We start from the raw sequence: 16,564 nt of genomic DNA, 5'->3' as shown, positions 1-16,564 counted from the left end.
CAGAGTGCTGTCTGTTGTCTCCTCTTTCCCTCAGATACTTGCTTCTCTGATACCACCACCCTCCTAGTTTCCCAAGTCTTCTTGATTCTTCCTCTACCAAGTCTCTCACCATTCCTTCTTCTCTGTTCACACTGCTACTGCCATTGTCCCAGGCCAGCCTCATCATCTTTCCCCTGGACCCTGCCCAACCTACTCACTTGCCTTTCTGCTTCCACTTTCTATCCCCAATCCATTTCGGACACTGGTTTCCAGGGTGATTCTGCTACAACCCAGCTCTCCCTGAAACAGCTCAAGAACATTCTCATTCCCCCACTACATCTAGGACAACACTCCAAAGAAGGGCCTCCACAATCTGTCCTTGATCTAGTTGGGTCCTCTTGGCTCTAACTAGCCAAATCCTGGGGATGTGTTGGAAATAGTGAGGTGAGGGAGGGTGTGGGGTAAGTATATATTGGTGTGTGTCTATTGGTGTGTGTGGGCATAACCTCTGATCTCGAATGTAAACGTGCTTTGAAAAGTCTAAGTGCTTTGCAGTGGGGAGTTCTGACCATTCTTATTTCTGTGTCCCTGTGCCTGGGGCAATGTCCATCTATGGGAAGGTGGTTGTTTCCGTGTGTGTGTGAGCACATCTATCTGTGTTAGAATCGGTGTGTGTGTGCGCACCTATGTGTCTGTGAAAAGCTAGCCAACCCTAGCTTGAGAGCTGGAAGTTCCCTGCGAGCCCCAGTGTGTGTCAGAAATAGCAGCCTCTTCCAATTCTGTGGTCTGGACAGAGGAAGACAGAAGGCAGATAATCACCAGGTCCACCCTGTGGGAGGGAGGGAGGGAGGGATGGTCCTGAGCGATGGAGGGGCACCCTGGCAGCAGCATCCACACAATCAGGAGATGGCTGGGCTGAGGGAGGTACAAGGTGGGGAAGGAAGCAATGGGGGGGGGGGGGGACGCGCTAGAGAGAGGAGGCAAGCAGAGGGGAGATCGGGAGAGCTGGAGTGGAAGCCTCAGGCCACCTACCATGGATGGATGATGCCTTCATTTGGGCTTTCCTCAGAACTCTGAGTGATGCATACACAGCTCTGCCCTCCCGCAGGACTCAGTTTCCTCATCTGTGAAATGGTTGGTCTAAGGCCCCTCTAAGCTCAGAGGGCTCACGGTGGGGAGGAGGAACCGAGGGGCATAGGGAGCTCCGGTGCCTCATTTTTCCCAACCTCCTTTTCTCTCCTCCTGCCTCCCAGAGAGCGGGCAGGGGAGGGGCAAGGGCAACCAAGGCGGAGGCCCTCCCCACGCTGCCCACCGCCCGCGCCCGGCCCATCAGCCCGGAGGGAGCTGACACGTTCCTTGGGAATTTATCACGCACCCAATTACAATGTTAATTGGCAAGTTCCTGAAATCAATTAATTCGCAAATTTTTTCCAATTAAAAATCCAGATAAATCACAAGGGTGGCGGTGGGCGGTCCAGCCCGCAGTCCGGTGGGCGAGCGGCCCCAGGGAGGGGAGGGCGACGAGGCGAGGGGAGGGGGCGGCGGGCGGGGCTGCCCTTGAACGCCTTTGCCGGCCGGTCGGACTGTCAGCGCGCCGGGCGCGGCGGGCCCGAGACAGATAAAACCATCGACCCGTCGCCGCCAGCGCTTCGGCTTTATCGATCCGACGGGAATTTCACTTGCTGTGCAGATCCCGCTGTCCAGCTGTCAGACACCCGACTGGGGGTGGGGGGAAGGCCGGGGCGCAGGGCGTGCCTGTACGGGGAGGAGGTGCATGGGTGTAGGGGTGCTGTGCTGGGCGTAGACGTGAGGGGCACGAAATGGGGGACGCTAAGGCATTTTTTTAAGGCATAGCCTGAGGGGTGTGGAGCAGATGTAGAGGCTCTGGGTGGGGAAGTGGGCATTGGGGCGGGGAGCAAATATGTGAGAGTAGGGGATGTTCTGAGAGGATGTGGAGGATAAGGGATGGCTTCAGGATGGTGGGTGGGGGTGGAGCAAGGCTACAGGCAGAGTGGGTGCCCTCGGTAGTGTAGGTGTGGGGCCATGGAGACTAGGCTGAGGGGGCAGAAGAAGAGCTCTGGGGTCTCCCTTCTCTAGGTCCTTAGGGGCACACTGCTTTTTCAAGGCGCCACAGGTCCCCCCATCTCTTCCTCTCTTCATTCCTTTTGAGGGGAAGTCTTCCTTTGGGAGAAATTGCACAAAAACGCCCCAGTGCTGGGAGAGCTGAGGTATGGGAACTCAGCTGTAGAAGGGCATTTGTTTCACTCTCTGTCCCTGCCAGGCCAATTGTAGCATGAGCAGTGGAGTCACACTGTTTGGATTTGAATCTTGTCTTTCCCACTTACTAGCTCTGCAACATTAGGGAAGTCACTTACCCCTCTGTACCTTAGTTTCCTCATCTGTAAAATGGGAGTGATGATTCTTACCTACCTCAGAGAGTTATGAAATTTAATAAGTGAATGCAATGTAAAGTACTGAGCACATAGTGAGGGCTCAGCAAGGGTTGTTATTAGTATAGTCTACTGTGGTTAGTTTTAAAGTATGCCCACAAATTCTTTGAGACTCTTAATTCAGGAGATAGAGCATAATTCCCTCTTGAATGTGGGCTAGATTTGATGACTCACTTCTAGTAAATAGAATATAGAAGAGACAGTGTGTGACTTCCAAGAATAGGTCATAAAAGGCATCATGTCTTCCTTCTTATTCTCTCTCTCGGATCACTCATTCTGGGGAAAGTCAGCTGCCATGTTGTGGGGACACTCACGTAGCGTTATGGAGAGGACCACATGCTGAGGAACTGAGGCCTCCTGCCAACAGCCATGCATGTGAACCATCATGGACATGGATCACAGTCAAGTCTTCAGATGACTGCAGGCTAGGCTGACATCTTGACTGCAACCTGATAAGGGATCCTGAGGCAGAACCACCCAGCTAAGCTGCTCTTGAATTGATAGCCCACAGAAACTGTGAGATAATAAATGCTTGTTTGTTTGGGGTAATTTGTAACAGCAATAGATAACTAATACATTTGCCTTCAAAATTCAGTTCAGGCCTCACCTCCCTCAGGAAGTTTTCTGTGCCCGATGCTGGGTTTTGGGCCTCCTTGGCACTCCCACACTTCAGTTCTTCCCTTATAGCAGTCTCTGTCCCTCAGGGTTTGTATTGCCTGACTCTCTTCACCCGCATACTATGATTTTCTGACGGCAGGAATCTCTCGCTCTCTCTCTTTTTTTTTAATTGTGCTTTAGCTGAAAGTTTACAGAGCAAATTAACTTCTCATTAAACAGTTAATATACAAATTGTTTTGTGACACTGGTTGCCAACCTCTGCATGTGTCAATACCCTTCTCCACCCTGGGTTCCCTGTTTCCATTCATCCAGTTTTCCTGCCCCTTCCTGCCTTGTCGTCTTTGTTTTTGGGCTGTCATGCCTATTAGTCTCATATACATGATTGAACTATGAAGCGTGTCCATCATGTGTATTATTGTTGGCCCTATAGACCTGTCTAATCTTTGGCTGAAGGGTGAACCTCAGGAGTGACTTCAGTACTGAGTTAAAAGGGTGTCTGGGGGCCATATTCTTGGGATTTCTCCAGTCTCTGTCAGAGAAGCAAGCCTGGTCTTTTTTTTTTTTTTTTTCGTGAATTTGAATTTTGTTCTACATTTTTCTCCCACTCTGTCTGGAACCCTCTATTGTGTTCCTTGCCAGGTGGTGGCACCATCTAGTTGTTCTGGGCTCAGTCTGGTGGAGATTGTGGTAGTTGTGGTCCATTAGTCCCTTGTGTCTTTGGTTTTCTTCATTCTTCTTTGCTCCATCTGGGATGGGACCAGTAGATACATCTTAGAAGGCCACTCACAGGCTTTTAAGATCCCAGATGCCACTTACCACAGTTGGATGTAGAACATTTTCTTTATAGACCATGTTATGCCAATTAGGCTAGATGTCCCCCGAGACCACAGTCCCCAGCCCTCAGCCCAATAGCTTGGTCCCTCAGGGTGTTTGGATGTATCTGTGAAGCTTCTATGACTTTGCTTTAGTCAAGCTGTAGAGATTTCCCCAGTGTTGTGTACCATCTTACCCTTCACCAAAGTTACCACTTATCTACTATCTGAGGGTAGGAATATTATCTGATTCACCTTTGGGTCCCCTGCACCCTGCATGGGGGATTAGGTGAGAGGGAGAAGGAGAGAGAATCAGTCAACTGAATAAGGGGTGTGGTTAGGAGGTAGTGGACAGACTATTCACCCCTGTAGGAGACGGTGTTTTCCAAAGGTGGCTGTAATAATATCTCCCATCTCACATGCTCTAATATAATGTGACCTTGCCACGTCTTCCATCGAAAAGTGGGGTACATGTCCCCTCCCCCTGAATAAAAAGGGGGCTAAAACTACCTAAGTCAATAAAGTGGGAGTGACAAGTGAGTTCTGAGGCTAGGTTATAAAAGGTGACCCTGCTTCTATCTCTTTGGCAGGAATGTTTGCTTCTAGAGCCCTAAGCTGTCATGTAAGAAGTTCAACTACCCTGAAGCTGCCATGCTATAAGGAGGTGCAGGGTACATGGAGATGTGCTTTGGTTGCAGCCCTAGCTGAGGTCCTAGGCGATAGCCAGCATCAACCACCAGACATGTGAGTGAAGGAGCCTACAGATGATTCTACTCCCAGCCATTCAGTCTTCCCAGCTGAGGCCTCAGACATCATGGAACAGATACAAGCCACCCATTGTGGCCCCGTCTGAATTCCGGATCCTTCAGATTCCGTGAGCATAATAAAATGGTCACTTTAAACCATTAAGATTTGGGGTAATTTGTTACACCCCTCCTCTGTTCCCTTCAATAACCTGACTCCTCCACAAGGCCCTTGAGGAGCTGAGCCAAGACCTTCAGGCAGAAGCAAGGGAGAGACCTTGACATTCATAGAGAAGGTGGTGCTCGCTCCCTTGGATGACAGCACTAGGCTGCACTTCTAATGGGGCTGTCATGCTCAGTACCTGCTTCTTTTAGCCTACCCTGGGCTCGGCATGGTGGTGTAAGGCCTGTAGCCACGGCTCACCCCTTTTCCAGCCTCTCTGGTGCTCTTTGGAGACTGCAACCTAAGGGGTCACCCTCCTCCCACTGCCAGAAATACAGCAAGGAGAGAAAAGCAGCACTATTCAACTAGAGGACCTGAGGTGGGTCCACAGAAGAAATTGTGGGAGAAAGCAGAGTGGAGGAGAGTGGCATCACTGTTGGGTCCTCTAACTAAAGGCTGGGTGTGGGCCAGTCGGCTGTCTCTGGGACATGGTAGGTGGCTTACCTGGAGGGCAGTTGGGCCAATTGTTCCAGTTCCTGCTCCATATGCTCCTGCAACTCGCTGGGCCTCAGCAGGATCTGGCAGATGGGGCAAATGGGGGCCTGGCTGTCAAACAACGCTGCTGCCTTCTTCTTACCTGGAGGGGGAAGAACAATCACATAAGCTGGGTTTCTCCATGGAGGGAAACCCAGTGTCTCAGTCTTCTGACCTAATCCTGCTGTCTCCTAGGGCTTCTTGGCCTAGAGGAGAGATGAGCATAAGGATCTGAGTCCATGAGCATCACTCCTCTTTGTAGCTCCAGAGGCTGTGTCCAGGAAAGGCGCCTCCTTAGCTAGTGGCCTCTTGGACACGATCAGTGCTCTGTGCAATCAAACCCTGATCATGTAATTTTATATGTGTTAGTAAAGAATCACTTGGTTTAATCATACCATCACCCACAATATCCAGTGCCCCCTCTATATCTCTTTTCCCCACTGCTGGAGAAGGAAGAAAAGAGGGAGAAGGGGACTCATTCCTGCGATTATTCAACAAACATCCCCTGATGTCTACTCTGAACCAGGCCCAGTACAGGGAAGTAGGGACACAGAATAGAATCAGATCTAGTCCCTGCCCTTGAGATCCTCACAGTTGAGTGGGAAAGAATGAAAAGGACCCAGATGGCTTCCAGGGTAAAATTCTCTTCCAGTTCATCACTTTCCCCCAGGGTTCTATCCTCAGCCTCTTCTTCCTCACTCTGCATGCAGGATGATCTTGTTCATTCTTAGACCCATAACTCCCACCGGTGCCCTGTTGACTCCAGTGACTCCATCTCAACCCCAGATTCCTCCTCTGTTCTCCAGACCTTTATATCCAAACACCTAATGGACATCATTGCCTATATGTCCCGCAAGAATCTGAAACGCAACAATTCAAAATTGAGTTCTTCAACTGCTTCACCCTCTCCAAACCTGCTCCTCCTTCAGCAGTGCCCAACTCAGTTAATGATACCTTCATTTACCTAGTCCCCCAAGTGAGAAACCTTAGCTTCACCCCAGGCTCCTACCCTTGCCTTACCACCCCTCCCACATTCACCAGCCCCTCCATGTTCATTGAGCCACCAAGTCATGTTCATTCTGCTCTTTAATGTTCCTTGATTCTCAATTCTCCCTGTTCAGGTCTCATTGCCTCTCACTAACCTCATTGGCCTCTCGTAAGTCTCAGTGATCCTGGGTTTTTCTCCTCCAAAGTTGTGTAGCCCTAATACATGCACCCTGGAGCCCTGGTAGTGCAGTGATTAAGAGCTCGGCTGCTAACCAAAAGGTCGGCAGTTCAAGTCCACCAGCCACTCCTTGGAAACCCTATGGGGCAGTTCCACTGTGTCTGATAGGGTTGCTATGAGTTGGAATCGACTTGATGGCAACGGGTTTTTTTTTTTTTTTTTTGGTTCAATAAATGAGCAGACTGAAGAAGAACTGATGCTTTTGATTTATGGTGTTGGCGAAGAATACTGACTATACCACGGACTGCCAGAAGAACAAACAAATCTGTCTTGGAAGAAGTATAGCCAGAGTGCTCCTTGGAAGCAAGGATGGTGAGACTTCATCTCATGTACTTTGGACATGTTATCAGGAGAGACCAGTCTCTGGAGAAGGACATCAGGCTTGGTAAGGCAGAGGGTCAGCTAAAAAGAAGAAGACCCTTGACGAGATGGATTGACACAGGGCTTGCAACACTGAATTCAAACAGCAACAATTGTAAGGATGGTGCAGACTTGGGCAGTGTTTCATTCTGTTGTACATAAGATCGCTATGAATTGGAACTGACTCGACAGCACCTAACAACAACAGTAGTACATGAACACATGTGGGTGTAGTGCTTTCTATGCTGGATTGGGGGCTACCTGAGAGTCTGAGCTCTATTCCCAACTCTGTCATTGATGGCAACCAGAGCATTCCATGCTGGAACGAAGCCTGAAGGTCACCTAGTGCAATACCCTTGGGAGGGCTAAGTCCTCTTCCTTGCCACTCTTCCCATCCAATGCTCCTCTAGCCTCTGCATACAGGTGTGGGGTTGAGGAGCCCTGTTCATCTAAAAAACATCCATGCCTATCCATGGACATTCTGACTGTAGAAAGGAGTTCTTTAGAGGGAGCTCAGATCTTCCCCCCACTTCTTCTTCTCACTGGTGCCTGCAGACGGTCTTAGCTTTTAGAGAGATAAAGGCTATGCAGTGATGACCAAAATGTTTGCTTGAGTAAGGTTGCCACATTAAATACAGAATGGTCAGTTAAATTTGAATTTCAGGTAAACAATGAATTCTTTTTTAGCATAAGTATATTCTAAATATTGCGTGGGACATATTTATACTAAAATTATTCACTGTTTATCTGAAATTCAAATTTAACTGGGTGTCCTACATTTTTATTTGCTAAATCTAACAACCTAGGCCTGAGGGAACTCCCAGTTCAGGCTGAGCACAAGAACCCACCCTCTCTTTGACACAAGACTGAGGATGATCAGAACTCTCCTGGATGCTCAAATAAAGTCATCAGAGAGCCCAAAGGAGGGAGCAGTTCATGCTGAGTGTTTTTTTAAATTAATTTTTATTGTGCTTTAAGTGAAAGTTTACAAATCAGGTCAGTCTCTCATACAAAAATTTACATACACCTTGCCATACACTCCTAACTGTTCTCCCTCTAATGAGATAGCATAGTACTTTCCTCCACTCTCTCTCCTCGTGTCCATTTGGGTAGCTTCTGGCCCTCTCTGTCCTCTCATCTCCCCTCCAGACAGGACATGCCAACATAGTCTCATGTGTCCACTTGATCCAAGAAGCTCATTCTTCACCAGTATCATCTTCCATCCCCTATTCTAGTCCAATCCCTGTCTGAAGAGTTAGCTTTGGGAGTGGTTCCTGTCTTGGGCTAACAGAAGATCTGGGGACCATGGCCTCCGGGGTCCCACCAGTCCCAGTCTGACCATTAAGTCTGGTCTTTTTATAAGAATTTGGGGTCTGCATCCCACTGCTCTCCTGCTCCCTCAGGGTTTCTCTGTTGAGTTCCCTGTCAGGGCAGTCATTGGTTGTGGCCTGGCACCATCTAGTTCTTCTGGTCTCAGGCTGATGTAGTCTATGGTTTATGTCCTTTCTGTCTCTTAAGCTCATAATTACCTTGTATCCTTGGTGTTCTTCATTCTTCCTTGCTCCAGGTGGGCTGAGACCAAATGATGCATCTTAGATGGCTGCTTGCTAGCATTTAAGATCCCAGACGCCTGAGTGTGTGTTTTGAGGAGTGGCAAAAAGAAGGCTTAACCAAAGAAGGGAAATTTAAGTTGCACCTTAGAAGTGCGCCAGGCAGAGAATGGGCAGAAACGAATGAATGAATGTACGAATGTATGAATGTGCTGTGAGTTCCATGTGGGCAGGAACCATTTCATATCCATCTTCGTATCTATAGATAATTGATAACAGAACTGACATAGATTGGATGCTCAATGATGACATAAGAGAGAGGAAAAGAGGAAAGGAGGAGGGGAGGGGAGGGGAGGGGAGGGGAGGGGAGGGAATGAAGAGCAACTTGTTTTAGAATCTTAACAGAGCTGGTTATTAGGTATGGAGCTTTGTGAGTGCCAGAGTGGGGTAGGTATGGCTCCGGTCTGTGTAGCTAGGTCTCTAAGAAGGGGAAGGGGCCCTATCAATCATGTGCTTGGCTCTACCTTGTTGGCTGGGCCTTAGATGCTGAGAGGACAGCGGGAAGGTACCTCTGAGTAAAGAAGCAGACGTGGCCCTGATCTGACCCTAAATTCACTTAGTCAGAGAATCTCAGAGATGAATGAGACCTGAAACATTCTTCAGGCCACTGCCTGTATTTTATAGATGGGGAAGCTGAGGTTCAAAACTGGTCAGGGGTCCCTGGACTTGGTCTTATTTGTTTATTCATTCAACAAACATTTATTAAACATTGATTCTATGACAGGTATTATTCTAGGAGAAACTGGAGCTCAGAGGTAAAACACATTCTTGACTCCTAGGATATAACAAACTAGCAGGAAAGCCAAAAAGGAAGTCAGTGATTCCAGTCACTGTAACCCTGATCAGGGGTATGAGGGAGACATGGACAGGTACTATGGGAGGTCAGGAAGGGGCCAGAGCGTTCGTAGGATCCATGGGGGAGGTGATGCTTGAACAAAGGCATGAGGATGAGTATGGGAGAGTTGACAAGGCTATTAAAACAGGGCACAATAAAATAAAACACACACACACAAACAAAATCAGGTCATTGAGGCAGAGTCTGGGGTATAAGGGTGAACTGGTAAGAGAAGAGAATGAGGAAAGAGGACTCAGGGCATGGGGCCTGAGCTAAGATGGAAATATCAAGTTTTCAGCTCCCTTTAGCGTGGGACACCAAGTCTGGTCCTTGGGTCCTCCTGGAGCTCAGATTCCCCACTTTGAGCCTGGGGACCAGGAATCATTATTTCCATATACTTATTCTCAGTTCATCTGCTTTGCTGCCACAGGAATCTTCTACTTGTCTAAGCTTGACCTCAGTTTCCCTATCAGGACAATGAGCCCTCTTCCTGGCTCCCAGCATTAACAGTGATCAGCAGAGGGACCCCACAGCTTATGCCCTCCACCCTGCCCCATTTTCTCAGGGGTTACAGTGGCAGGTGTCAGCATGGCCATGGTCCCCCTGCCTCCCCTCCCCCGCTGTGTTCCCTATAATTTTATATTGAGACCTGTGGTCATGACGTGGGTTTTACTGCACTAACGACATGGCCTGCCCAGGTTTAATGACAAAATCCATACTCTGGCCCTGGGCCTGCTCCTCGTTTGCATAATTCCCAGAATACAGCTCCCTGAAGCTTTTGACCTAGGCCATTACAGTGGCCATAAAATGGGCCATAAAACTGCTGGGGATGGCCAAGAGGAGGGGGCTGTGGTCTTGCTGGGATGGAAATGAAGCCCTCAACCCCCTACTCTCCCTAGGCCTGGGAGGAGGCATCTCCTGGCTCTTCCTTTCCACAATTCCCAGAATATGGAACTTCATCTCAGGCTGGAGAGGCCTCCAGAAATCCTTAGTCCAACTGCCCATCTGATGCAGGAATCCCTGCTCCAACAAGGCTGCCCCACAACAAGTAGGCAGACAGAGCCCACCAGAGGCAGGCCGTCAGAAAGCATCTTCTTGAACATTCCGCATTCCTGTCTACCCCCACAGCCGGCCCAGCCCTTTTGCCACAGGTGGGTCTGGGTCATGGAAGCCTAGGTTGAATACCCGCCCAGCTCCCCAGGGAGGTTGGGAACCAGGCTGAGCAGCATAGTGGGGAGACGTGGAAGCACAAGGGGATGGGGACAGGGACTGGGACGGGCTGTCAGTGCTAAAGATGATGAATGGGGAGGTGAGGCGGGAGGCCCAGTGTTATCGGCGGTGGATGGCGGGTGCGGGCGCACGCCGCTCCTGCTAATCCCCGGGCGCTGCCTCAGCCCCTGCACTGATAACGAGGAAATGGGACTGACAACAATTTTTAGCTGAGAGATTCTTCACCAAAATGCCAGGCGGCCGGAGGTCTGACAGCGCCTGATTGAGTGTGTGAGTGTGTTGGGGGAATGCCCGCAGCCCCCTCCTCTCCCATGCAAAGATGGATCGCTCATTCCGCCTCCCGTCCACATTCATTACCGCACCTCCCTTGCTGCCGCCATCTGCCACCTCCGCTTCTCTGCCTGCGCAGGTATCCCCAGACCCTATCCTTGGCCTTACATAAGGCGACTCAAGCTCAAGGAGCTGAAAGGTGACTGTAAGGGTCAGGGACTGAGAGTCAAGAGACCTGAAAACAAATTCTAGCCTGGTGCTCCCCAAATGTGTGACATTCAGGGCATACTTTTTCTCTTCTGAGCTGCTAGAATACCTTTTCCATCAGAAAACAGTGAGGGTCCAACAGGAAGTGGCTAACTGTAAGCTGTGAAGAGGGCTAAGCATGCTAAGTAGAGAGGTGAGGTCCAGTCAAGGCCCTCACCCTGACCTGGGTCAGGCTCTAGTCAGTCCAGCCCTCCAGCCTTGGAAAAAGTCCTCAGGTACCTGGGATCCCAGATCAGCCCTCTGCTGCCCCTCTCTGTTGGGAATTGTTGACCACTGGGAATAGGCGGTTAAGAGTTTGGCTTCTAATCAAAAGGTTGGCAGTTCGAATCCACCAGCAGCTCCTTGGAAACCCTATGAGGCAATTCTACTTTCTCTGTCCTATAGGGTTGGTAGGAGTCAGAACTGACTCCTACCAAAATGGGTTTGGTTGTTTTTTCTTTTTTGGGGGTGGGGGGTCGGAACAAGCTGGTCCTGGCAACTCAAGGGCTGGCCAGGCTGCTCATTCTCTGCATCTTACATAGCAAAGCATAGTGGACACATGGAGGATGAGAATCTCATTCAAAGGGAAAGCGCTTCCCTCACTAACTCACCTCCGGCCCTGCAATTCCCACCAAGTAATTGCCTCTCTGGTTTGGCCTGTTTAGTTCTGTCCCAGTTCTGTTGTCTGTGGGTTCCATTCTTGCGTCTCTGCTTGTCCCAGCAGCAAATTCCATCTCCATTATCTTTTCGCTACAGACCACAAAAGGCAGGGCTTGACTGCCTGGTGTCTGACTAAGGTTGGGGAGGGTTAAAATAAGAGTGACTCTAAGGACAGATGGCAATGGAGACGGGGACTTTTAAGAGTATATATGTGTGTATCTGTGTGTACACATGTGTGTTTCCTAACTCTTCACTCCCCCTACAAATAGAAGGGCGTTCATCCCCTAGTGACCAAAACAGAATAGTCTTCAAGCAGAATTCAACAGACATGCGTCTTACTGGCTATGTGACCTTGGGCAAACACTTAACATTTCTGAACTTCAGTTTCCCTTTGTATGAAATTCCAATTAAATCAGGCTGTGAAAGTTCTATGATGATCCAATTAAATCAGGGCTGTGTGTAAGTGAGGGTTCCTTATTATTGTCCCTAGTAAGACACTAGCACAAATACCTACCCTGTATCTACCTCATCCTGATACCGGCTTGGCCTTGCACCGTATCCCGATCTTCTTCCCTGTGATGATCAAGATTGTTTGCCACTCAATAACCATTCTGTCCCCAACAGCTCCCGTGGAGTTCCTTCTTCCTATCCATCCACACCCATATATCTTTTTAGTAGTTTGTAAGTCAATTTATCTATCTGTCCATCCACCCATCTACCTATTATCTGTCCAATAATAATAATAATAACAATAACTATTTATTAGAGTGTCATTATATGTAAGGCTGTAGGTTTAGTGCTGTACATATTTGGTCTCATTTAATCCTTACAGTCATCCTGTGAGCTAGGTATTATTATCTCTATTACCAAACCAACCAAAACCAAACCTGTTGCCGTTGAGTTGATTCTGACTCATAGTGACCCTAGAGCGACCCTATAGGACAGAGTAGAACTACTTCATAGAGTTTCCAAGGGGCACCTGGTGGATTCGAACTGCCAAGACAGACATGATGTCTGCCCTCAAGGAGCTTAGGACCTGTCTTAGTTATCTAGTGCTGCTATAATAGAAATACCACAAGTGGATGTCTTTAACAAATGGAAATTTATTATCTCATAGTTTAGGAGGGTAGAAGTCTGAATTCAGGGCACCAGCTGTAGGGGAAGGCTTTCTCTCTCTGTTGGCTCTGGGGGAAGATCTTTGTCATCAATCTTCCCCCTGGTCTAGGAGTTTCTCAGCACAGGGACCCTGGGTCCAAAGGATGTGCTTTGCTCCTGGCTCTTCTTTTTTGGTGATAATGAGGTCCTACTCCTCTCTGCTTGCTTCTCTCTTTTATATCTCAAAAGAGATTGACTCAAGATACAACCTAATTCTGTAAATCGTGTCCTACCTCATTAACATAATAGACAGCTCACTCACAAATAGGATCATAACCACAAACATAAAGGCTAGGATTTACAACACATAGGATAATTGGATCAGATCACAAAATGGAGGACAACCACACAATACTGGGAATCATAGCCTAGCCAAGTTGACACACATTTTTTAAGGGATACAATTCAATCCATAACAAGACCTATCTGAGGACAGACATACTAAACAAATGTCACTAGAGTAGTCTTAGGAAAAGAAAAGTACATGAAACTATGGGAGTATATCACTTGGTCTGAGGGGCGAAAGAAGTGACATTTAAGCAAAGGTCTGAAGGATAAGTGGGAACCAGTCAAGCAACGATTAGGGGAAGTATTGTTCTAGACAGAAAACAGCATGTTTGAAGGTACAGTGGGAAGAAAGCCTATATGAGGAATTGAAAAAGTCCAGCGTGGCAGGAGTAGAGAGATTGAGCAGCCAGGGGTTGAGAAATGGTGATAGAGAGACCACATCTTGGAGGACTTTTTATCTACGTTAATGATTTTGGATTTTCTTTTTTACACATACAAGAAGCCATTGAAGAGTTTTAAGTGGAGCAATGATGTATTAGATTTAAATTTAAAAAGATCATTCTAACTACAAAGTGGAGAATGGTCTGAAGTAGTAAGAGCGAGTCTAAGAAGGCTGATAGGTGGTATCTCACTAACTCAGGGGAAAGATGATGGTGACTTGCTCTAGGATGATGATGATGATGGAGATGAAGGGAAGCAGATGAACTTGAGGTGGGGTTGAAGGCCAGAAAGGAGTCAGCGATGATTAATGTTTCTGGCTTGAGCAACTGCTAGGTCATGGAACCATTTACTGGCTTATGGAACACAAGAGGAGCAGCAGCAGGTTTGATAAGGAAGAAAATGAGTTCGGTTTTGGATGTACTTAATTTGAGGAATTGTGAAGACATCCACGTAAAAATGCTGAGTAGGCACTATATGTGAGGCAGGAGCTAGAGTTATAGAAGTGGGAGATATTGACATATAGATAAAAATTGAAGATCAACACTGTATCCTTTGTACCTAAAACAATGTCTGGAATATGGTAAATATATTCAATAAGTACTTATTGAATGAATGAATGAAGTTAAGAGTAGATGAGATCAGCTAGGGAGAGAGAACAGAGTGGGGAGAAGGCTGGAACAGAGGCCTGAGTAACTCCAACAGGTAAAAGAAGTTAAATAATCCAGGGCTGAGAAGGAACAGCCAAGAGGTGGGATGAAAACAAGGAAGGTGTGACAACATCAAAGCCAAGAAGGAGAAAGTTTCAAGGAAAGAATGTCATCCACAGGGTCAAATGCTGCTGAGAGGTCAAGAATATAAGGCATAAAAAGTGTCCCACCCACTCTATCCATAATACAACCATCTTCACCCCTCCTGCTCCATCCATTCATCCATCATCCCTCCATCCAAACTACCTAATTACTCATCCACTGTTCCCTCTATCCCCTCATCCCCTTCTCTCTTTTTTCTAGAAAACCATGATTGGCGCCTCTGCTGAGTGTGGGATGGGGAGAGTTAACATGCTGACAGACGGCATTTTTTACCTTCAGTCAATATGAACAAGGCCCCAAGACTATGATTCCAAACATCTGGATTTCATCAATATGTGATCTGTCATCGTATATTGGCATTCCCCAGTCCCCGCGCCAGAGCAATGCGGCTGGTTTTATTAATACGTCAAATACATTATCCGTGTAATACACTTGTCTGGCTGGGGCCTCCCGCTGGGGCGGGGTGGCGGATTTGAATGTATGATGAATCAGTTTGCATTACATGTTCGTAAGTCATCATTTGTCAGGATTAATAGGCATCCCTGGTCGAGGAGGTGGGGGTGGAGCGAGCAGGGGGGAGATGTGTATTTAGCTGTGGCCCATACTTATCTGCTGGTGCCAAGGGATGCCCTGCAAACAGCTGTGCAATCCCCTGCCCAGGCTGCAGGGCAGTGGCTGGTACTCAAGGGGCAGAGGTGACATTTTCAGTGCTTCCAGAATCACTTGGAACCAAATGGGCCTATTTATCTTTGCTTTGGGCTTGCTGAACAACTAAAAGGCAAGAGCCATTTGCACAAGCTGGCTAACTCTTACCCACTCTTTAGGGCTCAACTTAGATTGCCTTCTTCCAGGAAGCCTTCCTTGACTCCTCAGACTACATCAGGTGACCCCTCTGTGTTCCCATAGCCTCTTGTACTACCTCTATTGCCATGCAGTGTTATAGTTGCCTATTTATGTGTCTATCACCCTCTCTAAGGGGCCCCGGTGGTGCAGTGGTTAAAACGCTCAGCTGCTAACCAAAAAGTTGGCAGTTTGAACCTACCAGCCACTCTGTGGGAGAAAGATATGGCAGTCTGCTTATGTCAAGACTACAGTCTTGGAAACCCTGTGGGGCAGTTCTGCTCTGTCGTATAGGGTGACCATGAGTTGGAATTGACTGGATGGTAATGGGTTTTGGTCTCACTCTCTCTAGGCTGTACATTTCTTGAGGGCAAGAATGAATTTGTTCATTGCTATAGCCCTGGCACCTAGCAGAGGGCATACCCCAAAGTAAGAGAATAGTAATTGTAGAAACCAATACATAGTCCTTGAATAAATGAATAATTATTGACTTTGCTAAACCTCCATAAGACTCAGACCTTAGCTGGAGATGCAGTGGGGTTTTTCTCTGATTTCTTGCCCCCACCCTGACCCTGGTAGTCTGGCCACCCAATCTGTTATTTATGCTTTTCTTCACCTGCTCCTCTTCTTTCCAGAGCCCCTCACACAGCACCAGGCTCCTTATATGTGTGTGACATATGCCCAGATATAATACACAGAGGTCATGCATTCATACCCACCTGCCTTTGCTATCTTCCCTTCTCCCTCCATTCTGCCCACAGGAGCTCAGATTGGCACTGCCCACTCTACATGGCCTCCTGCAGCACCAGGTCCTTGTGAAGCAACAGCCTGGCTGGTGCTCCAGACCCTACTGTGATGGGTACTATTTACTGTCTTTAGCAGTAGAAGGGGCAGATTGAGCCAAATGTGGTTCTTAGGTGGCCAGTGGCAAACATTTGCAAGACAGTCTGGGTGGAGGTCAACCTGTGGCCAGGTTTCAGCTCAGACTTGAGCTCTGGGTGGGGCCAAGAGCCCTGAGCTAAGGCACAAACCCCCTGAGTCTTAGGCATAGAACCTAAACCCTCGGCCCCATGTGCCCTTGTTCCAGCCAAGTGGCTGTTGGAGCTGCTGTTCAGAGGCTTGTGGGGCTTCAGGGGTGGCAGTTATTTTACATCTCTGACCTTGGCTGTCCCAAACACAATGCAGTTCCCTTCCCTTCTGGAGCTGCAAGTCAGTCCTCCCTCTCCCTTAGCTAATAACTTGCAGACTGTGCTGGGCTGGGCCAGTGAGGGGTGGGACAGGTGGGGCCTCCCAGAG

At 48.2% G+C, this 16,564-nt stretch overlaps 1 protein-coding gene across 4 annotated transcripts in view; it reads right to left on the bottom strand.

The window, feature by feature from the left end:
* RNF220 (ring finger protein 220) overlaps positions 1-16,564 on the bottom strand; it is a 280,229-nt gene that overhangs the window by 31,348 nt on the left and 232,317 nt on the right. For all 4 annotated transcript variants that reach the window (XM_049879077.1, XM_049879080.1, XM_049879079.1 and 1 more), the window contains exon 3: positions 5,270-5,402. In XM_049879077.1, coding sequence (XP_049735034.1) covers positions 5,270-5,402 — 133 coding nt within the window. The remainder of the gene's footprint in view (positions 1-5,269; positions 5,403-16,564) is intronic.

The sequence above is a fragment of the Elephas maximus genome, chromosome 3 (genome assembly GCF_024166365.1).
Source record: "Elephas maximus indicus isolate mEleMax1 chromosome 3, mEleMax1 primary haplotype, whole genome shotgun sequence".
In the NCBI taxonomy this organism is placed as follows: domain Eukaryota; kingdom Metazoa; phylum Chordata; class Mammalia; order Proboscidea; family Elephantidae; genus Elephas; species Elephas maximus.
The sequence above is the reverse complement of the archived record's forward strand: the minus strand, read 5'-3'. Positions and strand labels throughout refer to the sequence as shown.